This window comes from Agelaius phoeniceus (assembly GCF_051311805.1).
Source record: "Agelaius phoeniceus isolate bAgePho1 chromosome W unlocalized genomic scaffold, bAgePho1.hap1 SUPER_W_unloc_2, whole genome shotgun sequence".
In the NCBI taxonomy this organism is placed as follows: domain Eukaryota; kingdom Metazoa; phylum Chordata; class Aves; order Passeriformes; family Icteridae; genus Agelaius; species Agelaius phoeniceus.
In genome coordinates, this window is record NW_027509867.1 from 10,842,606 (window position 1) to 10,857,882 (window position 15,277).

Below are 15,277 nucleotides of genomic sequence, written 5' to 3' on the forward strand. Positions count from 1 at the left end.
CACCGGAGAGATGCTCAATGGTAATTGGCATGCCATTAGCATCTTTCGCTGTGTTTGGATCAGCCTGCAAGCCTGGGAGAGCCTCTTTTAGCAATTGTTCCCATGCTAATTCCCATAATTTGAATTCTGTAGAGGTCATGAGGCATGAGAAAAGCTGTTTTAAATCATGCGGGATTACCACATTTCTACTCAATTCAGAATTTAAAAGGCCACGGAAATATGGACTGTGTGGGCCATACTCCTTGTGGGATTTACAGATTTCTTTAATCAATTGTCATCCAAAAGAGCTCCAATTAGCAGTTTGGGCTACTCCCCTTTGTGCTGCAGGCTGATACGAAACAGGAGCGAATGATAAAGTGGGACCCTGTATTGGGTCTGCAGCTTCCTGCCCTGTATCCCTTGCATTGGAATTATTGGGAACGCAGAGCAGGTTCAGGTACATGCAGTGGGCGTGCCCCCACCAAGGGAAGCCGGGGAGAGGACCGGGATGCAATGGGAACAGGGGGCGGGGACAGGGGGAAGGCAGGGGGCGGGGATACCGTGGGAACAGGGGGCGGGGACACCTGGTGACATCACCTCAGCAGATGCCCCCTGGGAGAAGTAGAGGGGCGGAGCTGAGGGTACAGCAGGTGAGGGAGGGGGAGGGAAGGTGTCACAAGGAACAGGAGGAGAGGGGGATGGGGAAGAAATTTTGGGACACTCAAGGGGATCTTGGGAAGAAGATGACCAGGTTTGGGAAGGTGCCACGTGGCATCCTCCATCTTGGGTACCCCCTAGGCACTGGGGGCCATTTTGGGGATCACTGCTCTCTGAAAAGCTAACACGTGCTCTGGGATTCAGAGCCGGGGAAAGAGGGTTTTGGGAAGTTTTCCACGAGACCTGGCCAGGGCTTTGTGGACAAGGGGACTCAGGCATTTTAACCTGCACTGGGAGTCGACTTCCCAGTGCATGAGCAGGATTTGCTCTCTTTAAAATACCAAGTTTTGGGGTAGGAGGTTCAGGGCTGGAAGGGGGGGACATAGGGAGAGCAGAGGTACATGGCTTAATATTTGGCTTTTTCTCCAATTCCATTTCTTTGAGCAAAGCAGTCCGAATTTGTAAGCTCCAGAACACAAATTTAGCTGAGGATGTGTTCCCAGACTGTCCCAAGGTTATCAATTCATGCCCTACTTTATCCCAAAATTGAATATTGTGGACTTCTTCAGGAGAAGTTTGTGGGAAGTGCAGAAAAAGCCACCTTATAAACTGTTTCAATTTTCCTTTAGAGAATTTTACGTTTGCATTAACTAAAATTCCAATAATATGATAATACACTCCTTTTTGTGCTGTGCTTAATTTCGAGCCCATGTTAGATGTAAATGGCACAGAACAAATTCCCACCGACCGAATACAAAACCAAAATCAGTTACCGATTTAAAAAAAAAAATACGGTTAAAAGGCGATAACAGACGAAAGCTTTCACAATCAGCTGTATACACTGCTTTTAAAATTGCCGCAGCAGCAGGGGATCAGGACCCGCCCCGGCCGCGTGGAGACAGACAAAGCCTCCCCTGCGCGAGAATGCAGCTCCCCTGCACCGAAAGCCAGGCACGCCACGCCGAGCTGGGGGAGGGGCAGGCAGAGCCGTCCCGCTCCTCCGACTGACCGCGCGAATTCTAAAAACGGCGAGAACACGACGCAGAGTTAAAGCTTTACAGGGAACCACCTTAGCTCCGCAGGGCTACGCAGCCTAAAATGCAAAGAGCAAAAAGGAACCCGTCTCACGGTAAAGATGGATTTTTGAGCTACTACCCCCTGAAGGAGCAGAAATACTCACCGAAATCAAAGCTGTTGCTGGCACAGGCTGGTCTTCACTGAATAGGACCCCTTGGGCAGGAGGGACTCCCCTATTCTCCCCTGGAAAATTCACTAACCAGAAATGAGCTTCACTTTCCAGAGGCGCAATGCGTTCCTCGAGGCTTTTTGTGGGATCAGTCCCAAGTCTCTCCGGAGAGCTGTGCAACCACAGCTCTTTCCAGTGGAAGCAAAGCTGCTGTAACGCTTTTCCAAGGTTCTGAGATTCCTTCTGAGGCTGCAGGTCCGTGCAGCCCGACGTTGGGCGCCAATATATTAAATATTAGACCCCGAATGTTTCGGGGTGTGTCCTGCCTGGCTTCGTCTGGCCTCGCTGATGGACCAAAGGCTGCAGCTGTAGTGTTTTCACCACAGAGATACCTTTGGCTGGCTGGGTGCTGCAGCTGGGCGCTCAGAACAAATCCAGGTAAAATAGGAACTCAGTTTACCTCTGGTGGAAAAGGTTCAGATGACGGTGAAGAGAAAAGGAGAGGGTTCTGCCGTGGAGCTTAAATCCAGTTTTATTTCATCATGGTAGGCCTCTGAACGTGGTAACAGCTCTCAGACAGACAACCCGGCCGCGTGGTCTCGTGTTCTTTTAAACCCCGGGGACAGGGGGAGGGGAGGGACAGGTGAGGGCCAACCAGGTGTGAGCAGGGGAAGGGTCAGGGGATGTGGACGCTAGGACAAACCAATGAGCCCAGGCCTGGGGGGCATCTGCCAATCACACGACGCCTTGCTGGAAGGTGAAGATTGATGGACAGCTCCCAGACAGGAGGGCAAAAGGCGAGGGGGAAATGTTGGCATACCTGAGGGGGATGGGATAGGTGAGACAGGAAATGGCGACACACTGCAACAAGGGTCATTACAGTCCCTGTGCTGTGTCTGTGCTGCTGAGCTGGGCCGGGCTCCTGGCCCAGAGGCAGCTCCTGGCAAGGGCAGCAGAGCTGCAGAGAGACAGCTCTGGCCAGGAGCAGCTCCTGTGCACAGCCCAGCAGGGCTGGGGCACTGCCGGGGCCCCTCAGGGACACCAGCAGGGCACAGACAGAGCTCACAGGGGCTCAGCACTGGCAGGGGCTGTGGCATGTCCCAGAGGGGGCTGTGTCACAGCAGCTCCTCTGTGCCTGTGTCATGGAGGCACAGAGCAGCTGTGATGTCAGCAAGGGGCTGTGTGACAGCACAGAGTGGGCTGTATGAGGTCACTGGGGAGGTCACTCTGCCCCGGCCCCCCTCACAGTTCCCCCCAGAGCAGTCCAACCCTGCTCGTGCACAGCGGGGTCCCCTGTCCCCCCGGGTCCCCCCGCCCCCGGCCCCGCAGCCTCCCCCAGAGGATGTTCCACGAGATCGACCCCAGAGCCTGACACGGGGACGGGGGGCTGGGGCCTGGGGGTGGCACAGGGGGACAGGGACCCCCCGGCAGCGTCCCAGTGTCCCCCAGGGCCAGAGCCTGGGCCAGGGCTCCTTCACCCTGGTACGAACGAGGCCTTGAGAGCGCTGAAAAAATCCCCAGCAAGGGATCAGCAAAAACCAGATTTAATATTAAGGGACAGCAGCACAAAGTTCCTTGGCAAGAGTCACTCTGCTCCTGACTGGACACTTCAGGCACACCAGGGAAACAAAGCAAAAACAAAACCAAACAGAATCCAGGCAATCAAACCAGAAATGAACAGAGAACTGTCCCTGTGTGTGTGTGTGACACAAGGACAGTGAGGGCAAGGATAAAAGGAATATGGCCTAAGTCTTGAGCTCAAACTTAACTGGACTTAACTAACACCTTAACTGGTACCTTAAATGTCACAATGAACCAAAACCAGCAACTAACAGTATTTAACCTAACTCATAACCTATGACTTTGCAATTTAACAGAGGATTAACATTTAACAGAATTTAACTCAGCTTATAACTTATATTAAACATAACAACTTAGCAAAAGAGCAAATCTTACCAGCATTTAACATCACTTAGACCTTGTGATTTAACCTTACCTACAGGCCTGACTGACTCAGCTATCCAAGGCACTCAAGCCCCTCAGAGAGCAGCATTTCTGCCATATTTCCCCAGCACAGGCACTCCTGTATGCACACAGACACAGAGTCAGTGCAAGGCACCTGGGAGAAATTCCCCTGAAGGTGGGAAATGCTTCCTGTGGATCTTTTGGCATCTCCCCAGCGGGTGAAGGGTTGAGCCTGGAGGAGTGGGGGGATCGGCCCAGGCTCCATCATTGTTGGGGATCCCCGAGTGCAGCAAATGGGAGAGTTCCCGGCTGGGAGAGGCCCCACTCAGAGGGAGTCACTGGCCCAGGAGAGCTCCAAGGGCTCCTTTTGGAGCGCTGTTTGTAGGGCCCCAAGAGAGGGGCTTCAGTGCCAGCAATGGTTCATCCTGACCACACTTGGCACCAACAGCTTTCTTTGGCAGGGTGAGAACAGGGATGTTGTGCCACTGAGGGAACAAAACCAGTTCCCAGGGCTGCTCCTCCAGAAAGCAGGAGCTGGTTGGGCAGCAGCAGTGCCTGGAACAGACAGTGTTTGTGATGAGCTGCAGAGGAGCTGAGCCCAGGGGCTGTTGGCCAAGCCCCAAGGAGCATTTCTCATCTGGCAGGGCGGCCTGAGAAGGGCAGGGGGGAATGCAGCAGCACAGGGCCCATGGAACCAAGGGACCATTGTGACACTGTGGGGCCTCACGGAATCATGGAGAGCACTGTGACATTACTGGGCCTCATGGAACCATGGGGACCGTACTGACACTGTGTGACTCCATGGAATTTAGGCATTATTGTAACACTGAGAGGCCCCATCAAACCAAGGGTCCATTTGTGACACCACAGGGCCTCATGGAACTGTGGAGACCATTGTAACACTTTGGGGTTTCGTGGAACCAAGGGACCATTGTGACACGGTGAGACTTAATGGAGCCAAAGGTCCATTTTGATATTACAAGGCCTCATGTAACAATGGAGGCACCATTAAGAGGCGACAGCCTCATGGAACCAAGGGGCCATTGTGACACTGTGGGGACTCATGGAATCACGGAGACCATTGTGACACTATGAATCTCCATGGAATAAGCAAAGCATTGTGAGACTGTGAGGCCTCATGGAACCAGTGAGACCATTGTGACCCTGGGGATCCCCATAGATCCAAAAGGATCATTTTGATACTGTGGGGCCTTGTGAAACCTAGGGGCCTTTGTGACACTGCAGGGCTGTGTGGAACCAAAGGTCCAGGGTGACATTGCAGGGCCTTGTGTCATCAGGGGTCCATTGTCACACTGCGGAGCCAAAGGAGACCATTGTGACACAGCAAAACCCCAGGGTCCAAAGGTCCATTGAGACATTGAAGGGCTCATGGAACAGAGGAGTCCCGTGACATTGTGGGGCCTGGGGAAGCACGGAGACCATTGTGACACTGCAAGGGCACATGGAATCATTGGAACCATGATAACATTGAGGGGCCCCATGAAATTGTTGGGGCCATTGTGAAAATATTGGGCCCCATAAAAGCAAGGGAACACAGAACAGGTCTGGCTGGTTTGGCCTCCCAGGGGCCACATGACTGGTCCAGCTGACCTTGGCATGTTGAGGGTCTCTTCTCATCTGCTAATGAAACACTGAGGCTCCATGCATTCCTTCATATGGAAAAGAATTGTCCTTCTCCTCCAGGCACGCATGGCCACAATTCGAGTTTCACCTCCAAATTTCCTTATATCCAAGGATTGTTCACATAGGAATATTGCCAGGACAAGACTGGCTGGCAATGGTTTCAAAAGGGTCACCTCTCATCTGTCCCAAAAACTCTGGGGAAGGCTCCATGTTTTCCTTTCTATAGGAAAGAACTCTCCTGCTTCTCCAGGTTCCCATCGCCAAGATTGGGTTTCCACCTCCAAATTCGCTATATCCAAAGACTGCTCCCAGACAAAATCTGCCATTCCTGACAAGTCTGGCTGGCCTTGGACTAGAGAGGCTCTCACCTGCCTTCCAAACACTGGAGCTCTGTGCTTTCCTTCCTATAGAAAAGAACTGTCCTTCTCATCCAGGTGTCCATGGCCAGAAATGGGGTTCCACATCCAACATTCTCTGTTGTGAGAGACTGAAGGAGATTGTTGGCTGGAAACATTTCATGTGTGGGGGAGGAAGGGGCAGGTCCAGCCTTGCCCTGCCCTGGAAGCCCAGCCCTGCCCTGCCCTGGAACCCCAATCCCCCCAGAGCCTCTATCCCAGCCCAGCAGTGGCTGCCAGTCCCTGGCACAGCACAGGCAATGCTCCACAGCCACCTCTGCAGCCCCCAGCCCAGCTCCTGAGGGACCAAATGAGCCCAAGCCCCACCTGGGGGAATGGCCCAGGGAGACCAAGGGTTATTGAAGGCTGACCACAAGGCAAGCACACATCTTGACCCTACCTCCTCTTGGAATTTCAATCTGAACACTGCTGGAATCCAGGAGTTGGTAGCGCTGTGTGTGCTTCTCTGTATCTTTTCTGTCTTTGGCTGTCTCTGTGTCTTCTTCTATTTCTGTCGTCTTGCAAATTTTGAGTATCTTAAAATTGAACAGGCTTGGAGTTTATGAAATTGAATGGGCCAAGTTAATGCTTTGAGAAGTGTTTTCTGCTGATTGAATGTGGCATTAAACCATTTGCCAAAGTTTCTCTGATTTTCTGAAGTTGCCAGTAAAGACTGTATTGTTGTTTTGACCTCTTGAAGATTTCTTGTCAGGATTTCTCCAGTGCGTCCAACTCAGAGGACAAAAACAATTGTAATTCCTTTTAAAGGTCTTCTTGAGAGAATTGTTTGGGGGATGGGGGTCAGGGCTTGTCTGTGCTTGGCCCAGCCCAGGCAGGGCTTTCCCAGCCACATTCCACACTCCATTGCCCAGCTGGAGCTGCTGGTGCCTCTGAGTTGTGCTGCCCCAGCCCCAGGGACGCTCTCCTTGTCTGCCCATTCCCCCACGGTCTCTGGGCAGGGATGGCCTCACTGGGGGCTGCTGACATCCTCAGCAACTTGGAGGCTGCTGCTGAATTTCACTGCTCCAGAGGCTTGTTCAGCCTTCAGCTCTTCAGTGCAGGAATTCAGTGTCCCAGGGCTCATGAACATTCAGAACACCTGAACAAGCCAAGCCTCTGGGAATCATTTGATTTTAATTTTCAAATCCTTTGTGGTTAAGTAGATCTCAGTAGTGTATTCAAATTGAATACATGATATTTAAAAAGACAGTGAGAAAACATTTTTAAGTCCTGTTAAGGATTTTTTCCTTTTATAAATCGATATGTGCAGTCTCCAATTGATACTGAATCCAAGTACCTCCTCCTGTTTGAATAGATATGAAAATCAAGACCCTTCATGGCTGAAAATCAATCAGACTCTGTCCCTACCCCCACCGCACCATTTCCCCCATCCAAGCCCTGGCACTCAGAGCAGCCTTGTGCAAATCTCAGCTCCCTCCAGCCCAGGCTGCACCTGCAGCTTTCAGCTCCTTGGCTTCTACTCCCACCTGCTTTCCTTGGAGAAGGAGCTGCCTGAGACACAGAGGGATGTTCATTTCTTGTCATCCAACAAAGCCAAGGGAAGGCACAGCTCCATCAAATGCAAAAGTCATTCCTCTGCTGGATATTAAATCCACTTTGCACTGCAGACAGTCTCAGAGCAATGGAAAACACCTTCTGTGCCCAGCACAGATCCCAAGGTCCCCCCAAGCCCTCCCTGCCCCGATTCTGCCCAGATTTGCTCTTTGCACACACGAGTCACACGCTGAAGTCAGGAGCTCCCTCCATGCCCAGAGGGAGGAAAAGAGAGAAAGGGCATGAAGAGCTCTCCTGTGCAGAGCCAAGGTCCAAGTGCAGCCCCTGCAGTGAGAGCCACAACTCATCAGGTTTGTGTCCTTTGGGCTCAGGGCCTGGTGACACTCAGAGGCACAGAAAGGTTTCTTGCCAACAAAGACAAGTTGAACATTTGAACAGTTTAATAACCATCACAGCTCTTCCCTCAGCTCTCTGGGATGTCCCAGCAGCATCTGACATGTCCACCATCCCCAACGGCTTTCTGAACAGGAATAGTTTTTAAGCAAAACCATAAGAAATGGAAATTCTGTGATAGGTATAACCACAGTGAGATACTCAATTCATGGGGTTTTTTTTAACTTGAAAGATTTGGCCACTCCCCGAAGTTCAAAGCATGAAACCAGTCAGCTGAGAGGCGCTCAAATGACCAGAGAGCATCTGGAGGAGGAAATCTGAGAGCAGAAGGAAGCTGATCCAGTGAAGAGATGTCCTTAGACACGGCCATTTAAACAGGAAAGTTGGAAACACCTCAAGGAAGGGGGTCATTAAATATTAGAGTGAATGTCAGTGGCAAAGGAAGAGGGGAAGATCTGTATTTCTTCCCTTGCCATCAGTAGAAGGATCCAGTAGATCCAGGAAATTCCTGTTCCTGGTGGGAAAACATTGCCATTTCTTAAAATACTGAAGTGACCCAGATAATAAAGATTTGCTTTTTTATTATGAAACTTAAAGGAATTAAAACCTGTGCCCCTTTCTAGGCAGACATGAGTTGTGTGCTCATGAACAGGCAGTGCCACTTGTGCCATGAGGTGCCCAGATGGGATTGGATCTCTCTGAGAGCACCTGAGGGAGAGCAGAGCACCTTGCAAGCTGCAGGTCCCTGACAGCCCCGCAGGGCTCCTGTGCCATCAACATCTGCTCTGCTCCAGTCTGAAACAGGGCCCAGCATGGTGCTGGGATCATCAGAGAGCTGAGGTGTGTGCTGGAATTCAATGGCCTCCCCATCCCGCAGCAGCCCTGCATTTCCCTCCTGCAGCCTTGGTCTCCAGCCCAGCCATGGAGGCTCTTTGGGCTCTGGAGTGTTGCTGCAGCCCCCAAGGGCAGCTGAGCTCTGCCTTTGGCACAGTCAGGCCTGGCCAGCGCAGGCCATGCTCAGCAATTGCTTGTGTGTGCCTGGCCTTGCTGTCAGCCCCGGCAGCGGCTGCGTGGCCCCTTTGTGGTCCTGTGCTGGCCCAGCCATGGTGGCCCAGCCCCTGTGCAGGCCCAGCCCAGGCCAGGAGCATTGCGGCTGGGAACGGCCCCTGTGCCGTGGTGCCCACAGCAGCCTTCAGGCTCTGTGCCCCATGGCCTCCCTGCTGGGCAGCCTCTGCCAGCTCCTGCAGAGCCCCTGGCACCTGTGGGGCTGCACAGACAGCCCTGCCCCGGGCTCTGCCGGCCTCTGGGCCAGCAGAGAGGCAGCCAGGGCTGGCCATGGCCGGGAACAGGCCCTGAGCCCCGCAGGAGGATGGAGCTGGGCCACAGCCAAACCCAGCCCAGGCCAAAGCTGGGCTCAGCAGCCAGGGCTGCCGAGGGCTGGGCACAGAGGCTGGCACTGACAAATGTCCTGGGCCCCCTCCCTGCTCTGTCCCTGCCACCAAGGGCACAGAGCAGCCTCCTCTCTGGGCCACTTGCCTGTTTGCAATGCCTTGCACAGGCACTGGCCCTGCCCCACAAGGCCTGGCCTGAGTCCTGCCCCTGCACGCTCAGCCAGGCTGAGATGGACACTGATGGTTTCTGGGCCAGGCTCTCGGAGCCCAGCCCAGCTCCCTGCAAGCTCTGCCAGCTGCCCTGAGCTCTGGGCAGCAGCAAGGGCCTCTCTGAGCCCAGCCCAGCCCAGCCGGCTCTGGCCCCACAGCTCTGCTCAGGCCAGGCTGCTCTGGGCACTGGCCCCAGGGCTCAGCCCCTGCCAAGGGCACAGCAGCAGCTGCAGCTGCCACAGGACTCAGCCCCAGCCATGGGGGAAGGTGCTTGGCCAAGGCCAAAGGAGGCTCCCTGGCTGCCCTGCTCCCCTCGGCCTGAGGTGCTGAGAGCTCTGCAGCCCCTGCTGCCATCCCATCTGCCCAGAGCAGCACAAGAGCCCCGGCCTTGGGGCCCTCAAGAGCTGCTCCTGCTCCAGGCCCAGGGCCCATGCCAAAGCTGGGGCAGCCACAAAGCTGTGCTCATTTCTGTTCATTGATGCTCTGATGGGGATGGATCCTCAGCCACTTGGAGGTTGCTGATCATGAATTCTACTACTTCAGAGGCCTCTTCTTTCTTGAGTCCTTCAGTTCAGGAATTCAGTGAAAAAGGATCAAAAATATTTGTTCGAAACACCCAAACAACACAAACCCTTAGGAATAATTGAAGTTTTCAATTCTTCTCTGGTTAATTAGACAAATTTCAGAAGTGTTTTCAATGTGAATCTGCTATATTGGAAAGAAAAAAACAGAGACAACTGCTTTGTCCTGTTTTCTTTTCCTGTTTATAGTTTGATATCAGCAATGTCTAATTGATATTGACACCCAGTACCTCTTAATTCAGTCTGAATAGATATGAAAATCAAGACCCTTTATGGCTGACAATCAATCACACTTTGTCCCCACCCCCTCTCCACCATTTCCCTCATCCAACCCCTGGCACTCGTATGGATCAGGAATGGTGTGGCCAGCAGGAGCAGGGCAATGATTCTTCCCCTGTGCTCAGCACTGGTTGGGCAGCACCTCGAGTGCTGTGTCCAGTTCTGGGCCCCCCAATTTAGGAAGGACACAGAGGGGCTGGAGCATGTCCAGAGAAGGGCAACAAGGCTGGTCAGTGGTCTGAAGCAGAAGTCCTGTGAGGAGCAGCTGAGGGAGCTGGGGTTGCTTATCCTGGAGAAGAGGAGGCTCAGGGGAGACCTCATCACTCTCTACAACTCCCTGACAGGAGGGTGCAGCCAGGTGTGGGTCAGGCTCTTTTCCCAGGGAACAGTGACAGGAGAAGAGGACACAGCCTTCAGCTGCACCAGGTAAAGTTTAGGCTGGACATTAGGAAATATTCGTCACACCAAGGGTGATTGGGCATTGGAATGGGCTGTCCAGGGAGGTGGGTGAGTCACCATCCCTGGAAGTGTTTAAGGAAAGACTGGATGTGGCACTCATGGCCATGGCTTGGGTGACAAGGTGGTGTTGGGTCCCAGGCTGGACTTAATGCTCTCCAAGGTCTTTTCCAGCCTGGTTGATTCTCTGATGATTGTGACCCTGCAGGGCCATGGGGAAGCAAGGGGCCATTGTGCCACTGTGGAACCAAGGAGACCCTTGGGAGAGCCTGGGGACAATGGAATCAAGGGGCCATTGCTCCATTGCAAGGACTCTGGAAACCGAGGGAACAATTGTGACACTGTGGTGCCACATGGAACCAAGGGTTCCTGGGGACACAGCAGGATCTTGTGTCACCAGGGCTCCATTGTGACACTGCAGCACCAAGGAATTCATGGTGGCACTCTGAGGCCTCCTGGAACCAAGAGGCCACTGTGACCCTGCAGGGCCTTGTAGAACCATGCAAAGCATTGTGACAGAGCAGGACCTGGTGTCACGATGGGGCCATTGTGACACTGCAGGGACCCATGGAACAAAGGGGCCAGGGCTGCTCCTCAGGTACTCCTGAAATGAAGGAAACATGTTTGACACTGTGGTGGGCCTTGGGACCAAGAAGCCATTGTGACACTGTGGAACCGAGGAGAGCATTGCTGCACTGCCAGACCTCATGGAACCAAGGATCCACTGTGACTCTGCAGGGCCTTGGGGGACCACGGTGCCATTGTGACACTGCAGGGCCCAAGGATCCAAGGGACTTTGTGACACCAAGGGGGTCCAGTGGAACCAAAGGGACATTGTGACACTGGGAGGCCTCATGGAGTGATGGAGAGCAATGGGACACTCTGGGGCCTCATGGAACTGGGGTGACATCAAGTTGGGTGGTGGATCTGCTGGAGGGTAGGAGGGCTCTGCACAGGGTCCTGGAAAGGCTGGATCCAGGGCCCAAATCCAACAAGGTGAGGTTTAACAAGTCCAAGGGCCGGGTCCTAAACTTTGGACACAACAACCCCTGCAGCTCTACAGGCTGGGGACAGAGTGGCTGGAGAGCAGCCAGGCAGAAAGGGACCTGCAGGGACTGATGGACAGCAGGCTGGACATGAGGCAGCAGTGTGCCCAGGTGGCCAAGAAGGCCAATGGCTCCTGACCTGGATCAGGAATGGTGTGGCCAGCAGGAGCAGGGCAGGGATTCTTCCCCTGTGCTCAGCACTGGTTGGGCAGCACTTCGAGTGCTGTGTCCAGTTCTGGGCCCCCCAATTTAGGAAGGACTTGGAAGGGCTGGAGCGTGTCCAGAGAAGAGCAACAAGGCTGGGAGGGGTCTGGAGCACAAGACCTGTGAGGAGTGGCTGAGGGAACTTCTGGGGTTGTTTATCCTGGAGAAGAGGAGGCTCAGGGGACAAAAGGCAGTGTCAGGGCACAGGTTGGACTTGATGATCTCCAAGGTCTTTACCAACCTTGCAGATTCTGGGATTCTCTGAAACCACCTTGGAGCAGTTGCGGGATGAGCCCTGGGCCTCCTCTTCAGAAGCTCCAGCAGCCCAGGTCCCTCAGCTTCTCCTGGCAGCCCCAAAGCCCATCCTGTCAGTCCTGCAGAGCCTCTGCAGCTCCTCCTCATTGCCCAGAACAGGGAGCCCCAGAGCCAGACACAGCAGCCCAGATGTGCCCCCCTGGCCTGGGGTGCACCTGGCAAGGGAGCAGCAGCAGGCACTGCAGGAGCCTGCAGACAATTCCTGCAGCTCTTGTAGGATGATCCTGCTGCCCAAGGGACGTTCCCATGGTGCCAAGTCAGGAACTGCAATGGGGAGTGGGGCCAGAGAGGAAAGGTCAAACAGGGATGGGCTGTTTGCAGGGCAGGGAAGAGGGCTGGGCAATTGGAAAACTTTTGAAGCAGGAAGAGTGGAGAAAGCAAAGGTGAAGCCAAGGAAATACTCAGGGCAGTTTGGGGGTGGGTACCCAGCAGCCCTGGCTCTGAGCAACAGCATCTGCAGTGGCACAGGGAACTCCCAGCTGATGGGAACAAACTTTCTGGCTGAGTGCAGAGGCCAGGACAAAGCTGAGTGGTTTCCCTGGTGTCCCCCATGCCTTGCTGGCCCCAGGGGCTGATGGCATTTGTGCTCCCTCAGGTTCATGTCCCCACAGCAACAGCATGGGGGTGCTGGCCCTGCTGTGTGCAATGCAAACAGGGGCTGCTGAGGCAGTGCTGCCGTGTCTGTGCCTGCAAGGATGGGGCACCTGTGTGAGCTGGGGGAGAGGCCAGGGCTGCAGAGGGGGGATGTTGTTGGCAGCTGCATGAGGACGCTCTGGGACGCTGCCCTGGGCTGTGCAGCGCACGGGGCATGGATCAGCCCCTGCTCTGCTGCTCCTTCCCGTCTGGCCCAGGGCCCTTGCAGAGCCCCAGCCATGTTGTTTGCCCCCAGCCTGCCCACGGCCAGCCTGGGGCTGCTCACGGGGGTTTCTGTGCTGAGCATTGGCCTGGCCGTGTTCTTGAGAGAGCCTGGGCAAGGAGCCTGGAGCCCCCAGGGCCTGGCCTGAGGCGTCAGCGCTGCCCCAGCAGTGCCCATGGCCTGTCCCTGCTGCAGCCCCGGCACTGCCACCCCCAGGGCTGTGCCCGGCCCCGAGAGCACTCAGGCCCTGCAGCAACACCAGGGCCAACAGGGCAGCGGGGCAGGGCCACGGCAGCAGCACTGGCAACACCAAGTGCTGCTGCTGCTGCTGCTGGGCACAGCTGCTGGGCCAGCACTGATCTGCCCCAGCTCTGCACACAGACATTGCTGCCGCAGCTCCAGAGAAGGCAACAAAAGGGCATCTCTGCAGAAAACTCTGCTGGGAGATCTTTTAGTTCCTTTAAAGTCACAAAGAGCACAGCCCCTCATTGACACAGTCTGTGGCCCCAGGGAAGGTGGAGAGAAACAAAATGAGAAATGGCACAAACAATGACATTTCTTTGTGGACAATAATACTAAAACAAAGGAAAAGAACCTCCAAAATTAAATCAACAAGAAGGATCACAGATAACTTTATTACAAATGATTTGCAGAAATTCTCCAGAAGTTTAATGTTCCTGAAAGCATCCAGTCATCAGTCTCCTCACTTCAGCCTTGAGCTCCTGGTTCCTCAGGCTGTAGATGAGGGGGTTCAGGGCTGGAGGCACCACCGAGTACAGAACTGACAGGGCCAGATTCAGGGATGGGGAGGACATGGAGGGGGGCTTCAGGTAGGAAAATATGCCAGTGCTGAGAAACAAAGAGACCACGGCCAGGTGAGGAAGGCAGGTGGAAAAGGCTTTGTGCCGTCCCTGCTCAGAGGGGATCCTCAGCACAGCCCTGAAGATCTGCACATAGGAGAAAACAATGAACACAAAACAACCGAAATTTAAACACACAGTAACAGCAAGAAGCCCCAGTTCCCTGAGATAGGATTTGGAGCAGGAGAGCTTGAGGATCTTGGGGATTTCACAGAAGAACTGGCCCAGGGCATTGCCATGGCTCAGGGGCAGGGAAAATGTATTGGCCGTGTGCATGAGAGCATTGAGAAAGGCACTGGCCCAGGCAGCTGCTGCCATGTGGGCACAAGCTCTGCTGCCCAGGAGGGTCCCGTAGTGCAGGGGTTTGCAGATGGACACGTAGCGGTCGTAGCACATGATGGTCAGGAGGGAAAGCTCTGCTGAGATGAAGAAGAGAAAGAAAAAGCCCTGTGCAGCACATCCAGTGTAGGAGATGTTGCTGGTATCCCAGAGGGAATTGTGCATGGCTTTGGGGACAGTGGTGCAGATGGAGCCCAGGTCAGCGAGGGCCAGGTTGAGCAGGAAGAAGAACATGGGCGTGTGCAGGTGGTGGCCGCAGGCTACGGCGCTGATGATGAGGCCGTTGCCCAGGAGGGCAGCCAGGGAGATGCCCAGCAAGAGGCAGAAGTGCAGGAGCTGCAGCTGCCGCGTGTCTGCCAATGCCAGCAGGAGGAAGTGTCTGATGGAGCTGCTGTTGGACATTTGTGCTGTCTATGCACGGGGATCTGTAAAAAAGTAATTATGGAATAGTTGAGTTTGGAGAGGACTTGAAATATCCCAGCACAGCTTGGGGGCACTTTCCCCCCACTGCCTGCCCAGGGCTCTGCTGCCTGGAGCTGTCCCTGCCAGCAGCTGCTTCCCTGTGCCCAGGACTGGGCCCTGCCAGTGCTGCCAGAGCCCAGCCCAGCCCTGGGGGCTCAGCTCTGCCCTGCAGAGCCCTCTCAGCTCAGGCACTGCCCAGGAGCAGCTCTGGCTCTGCAGGTTCTGATGGCAATGTCAGAGGAACCCTGAGGAGGCTGGAAAAGCGTCACTGATGCAGCCTCTAAGGGGTCCTGTGGTGATTGCTGTTGCTGCCTTGTTTATTCAGATCCGAGAGAATGTTTTTTATTTTTCTCAACCTGATCTGAGAGATGAATATCTATGTGCAATTTCCAAGCCAGAGCAGAATAAAAAAGCAGGATATCCCCTTTTATGCAGCCCCTGACTCGCTGTGCTCCCTATATAATCTAAATTCTGCAGTTAAATGTCATGCTGGGAGCAGTCCTGACCAATGCAGCATCCTCCCCACACAAGGAGAACACTTCCA

At 54.3% G+C, this 15,277-nt stretch overlaps 2 protein-coding genes across 2 annotated transcripts in view; one reads left to right on the forward strand and one right to left on the reverse strand.

Moving 5' to 3' along the window:
* LOC143692754 (uncharacterized) overlaps positions 1–15,277 on the forward strand; it is a 180,694-nt gene that overhangs the window by 128,828 nt on the left and 36,589 nt on the right. The window lies entirely within an intron of this gene.
* Positions 13,741–14,673, reverse strand: LOC143692615 (olfactory receptor 14J1-like). The gene has a single exon (XM_077172865.1). The coding sequence runs from the start codon at positions 14,671–14,673 to the stop codon at positions 13,741–13,743; it is 933 nt and encodes a 310-aa protein (XP_077028980.1).

Excerpts from the sequence above, each read along its gene's own strand:
- LOC143692615 (XM_077172865.1), bottom strand. The coding sequence starts at position 14,673 with ATGTCCAACAGCAGCTCCATCAGACACTTCCTCCTGCTGGCATTGGCA.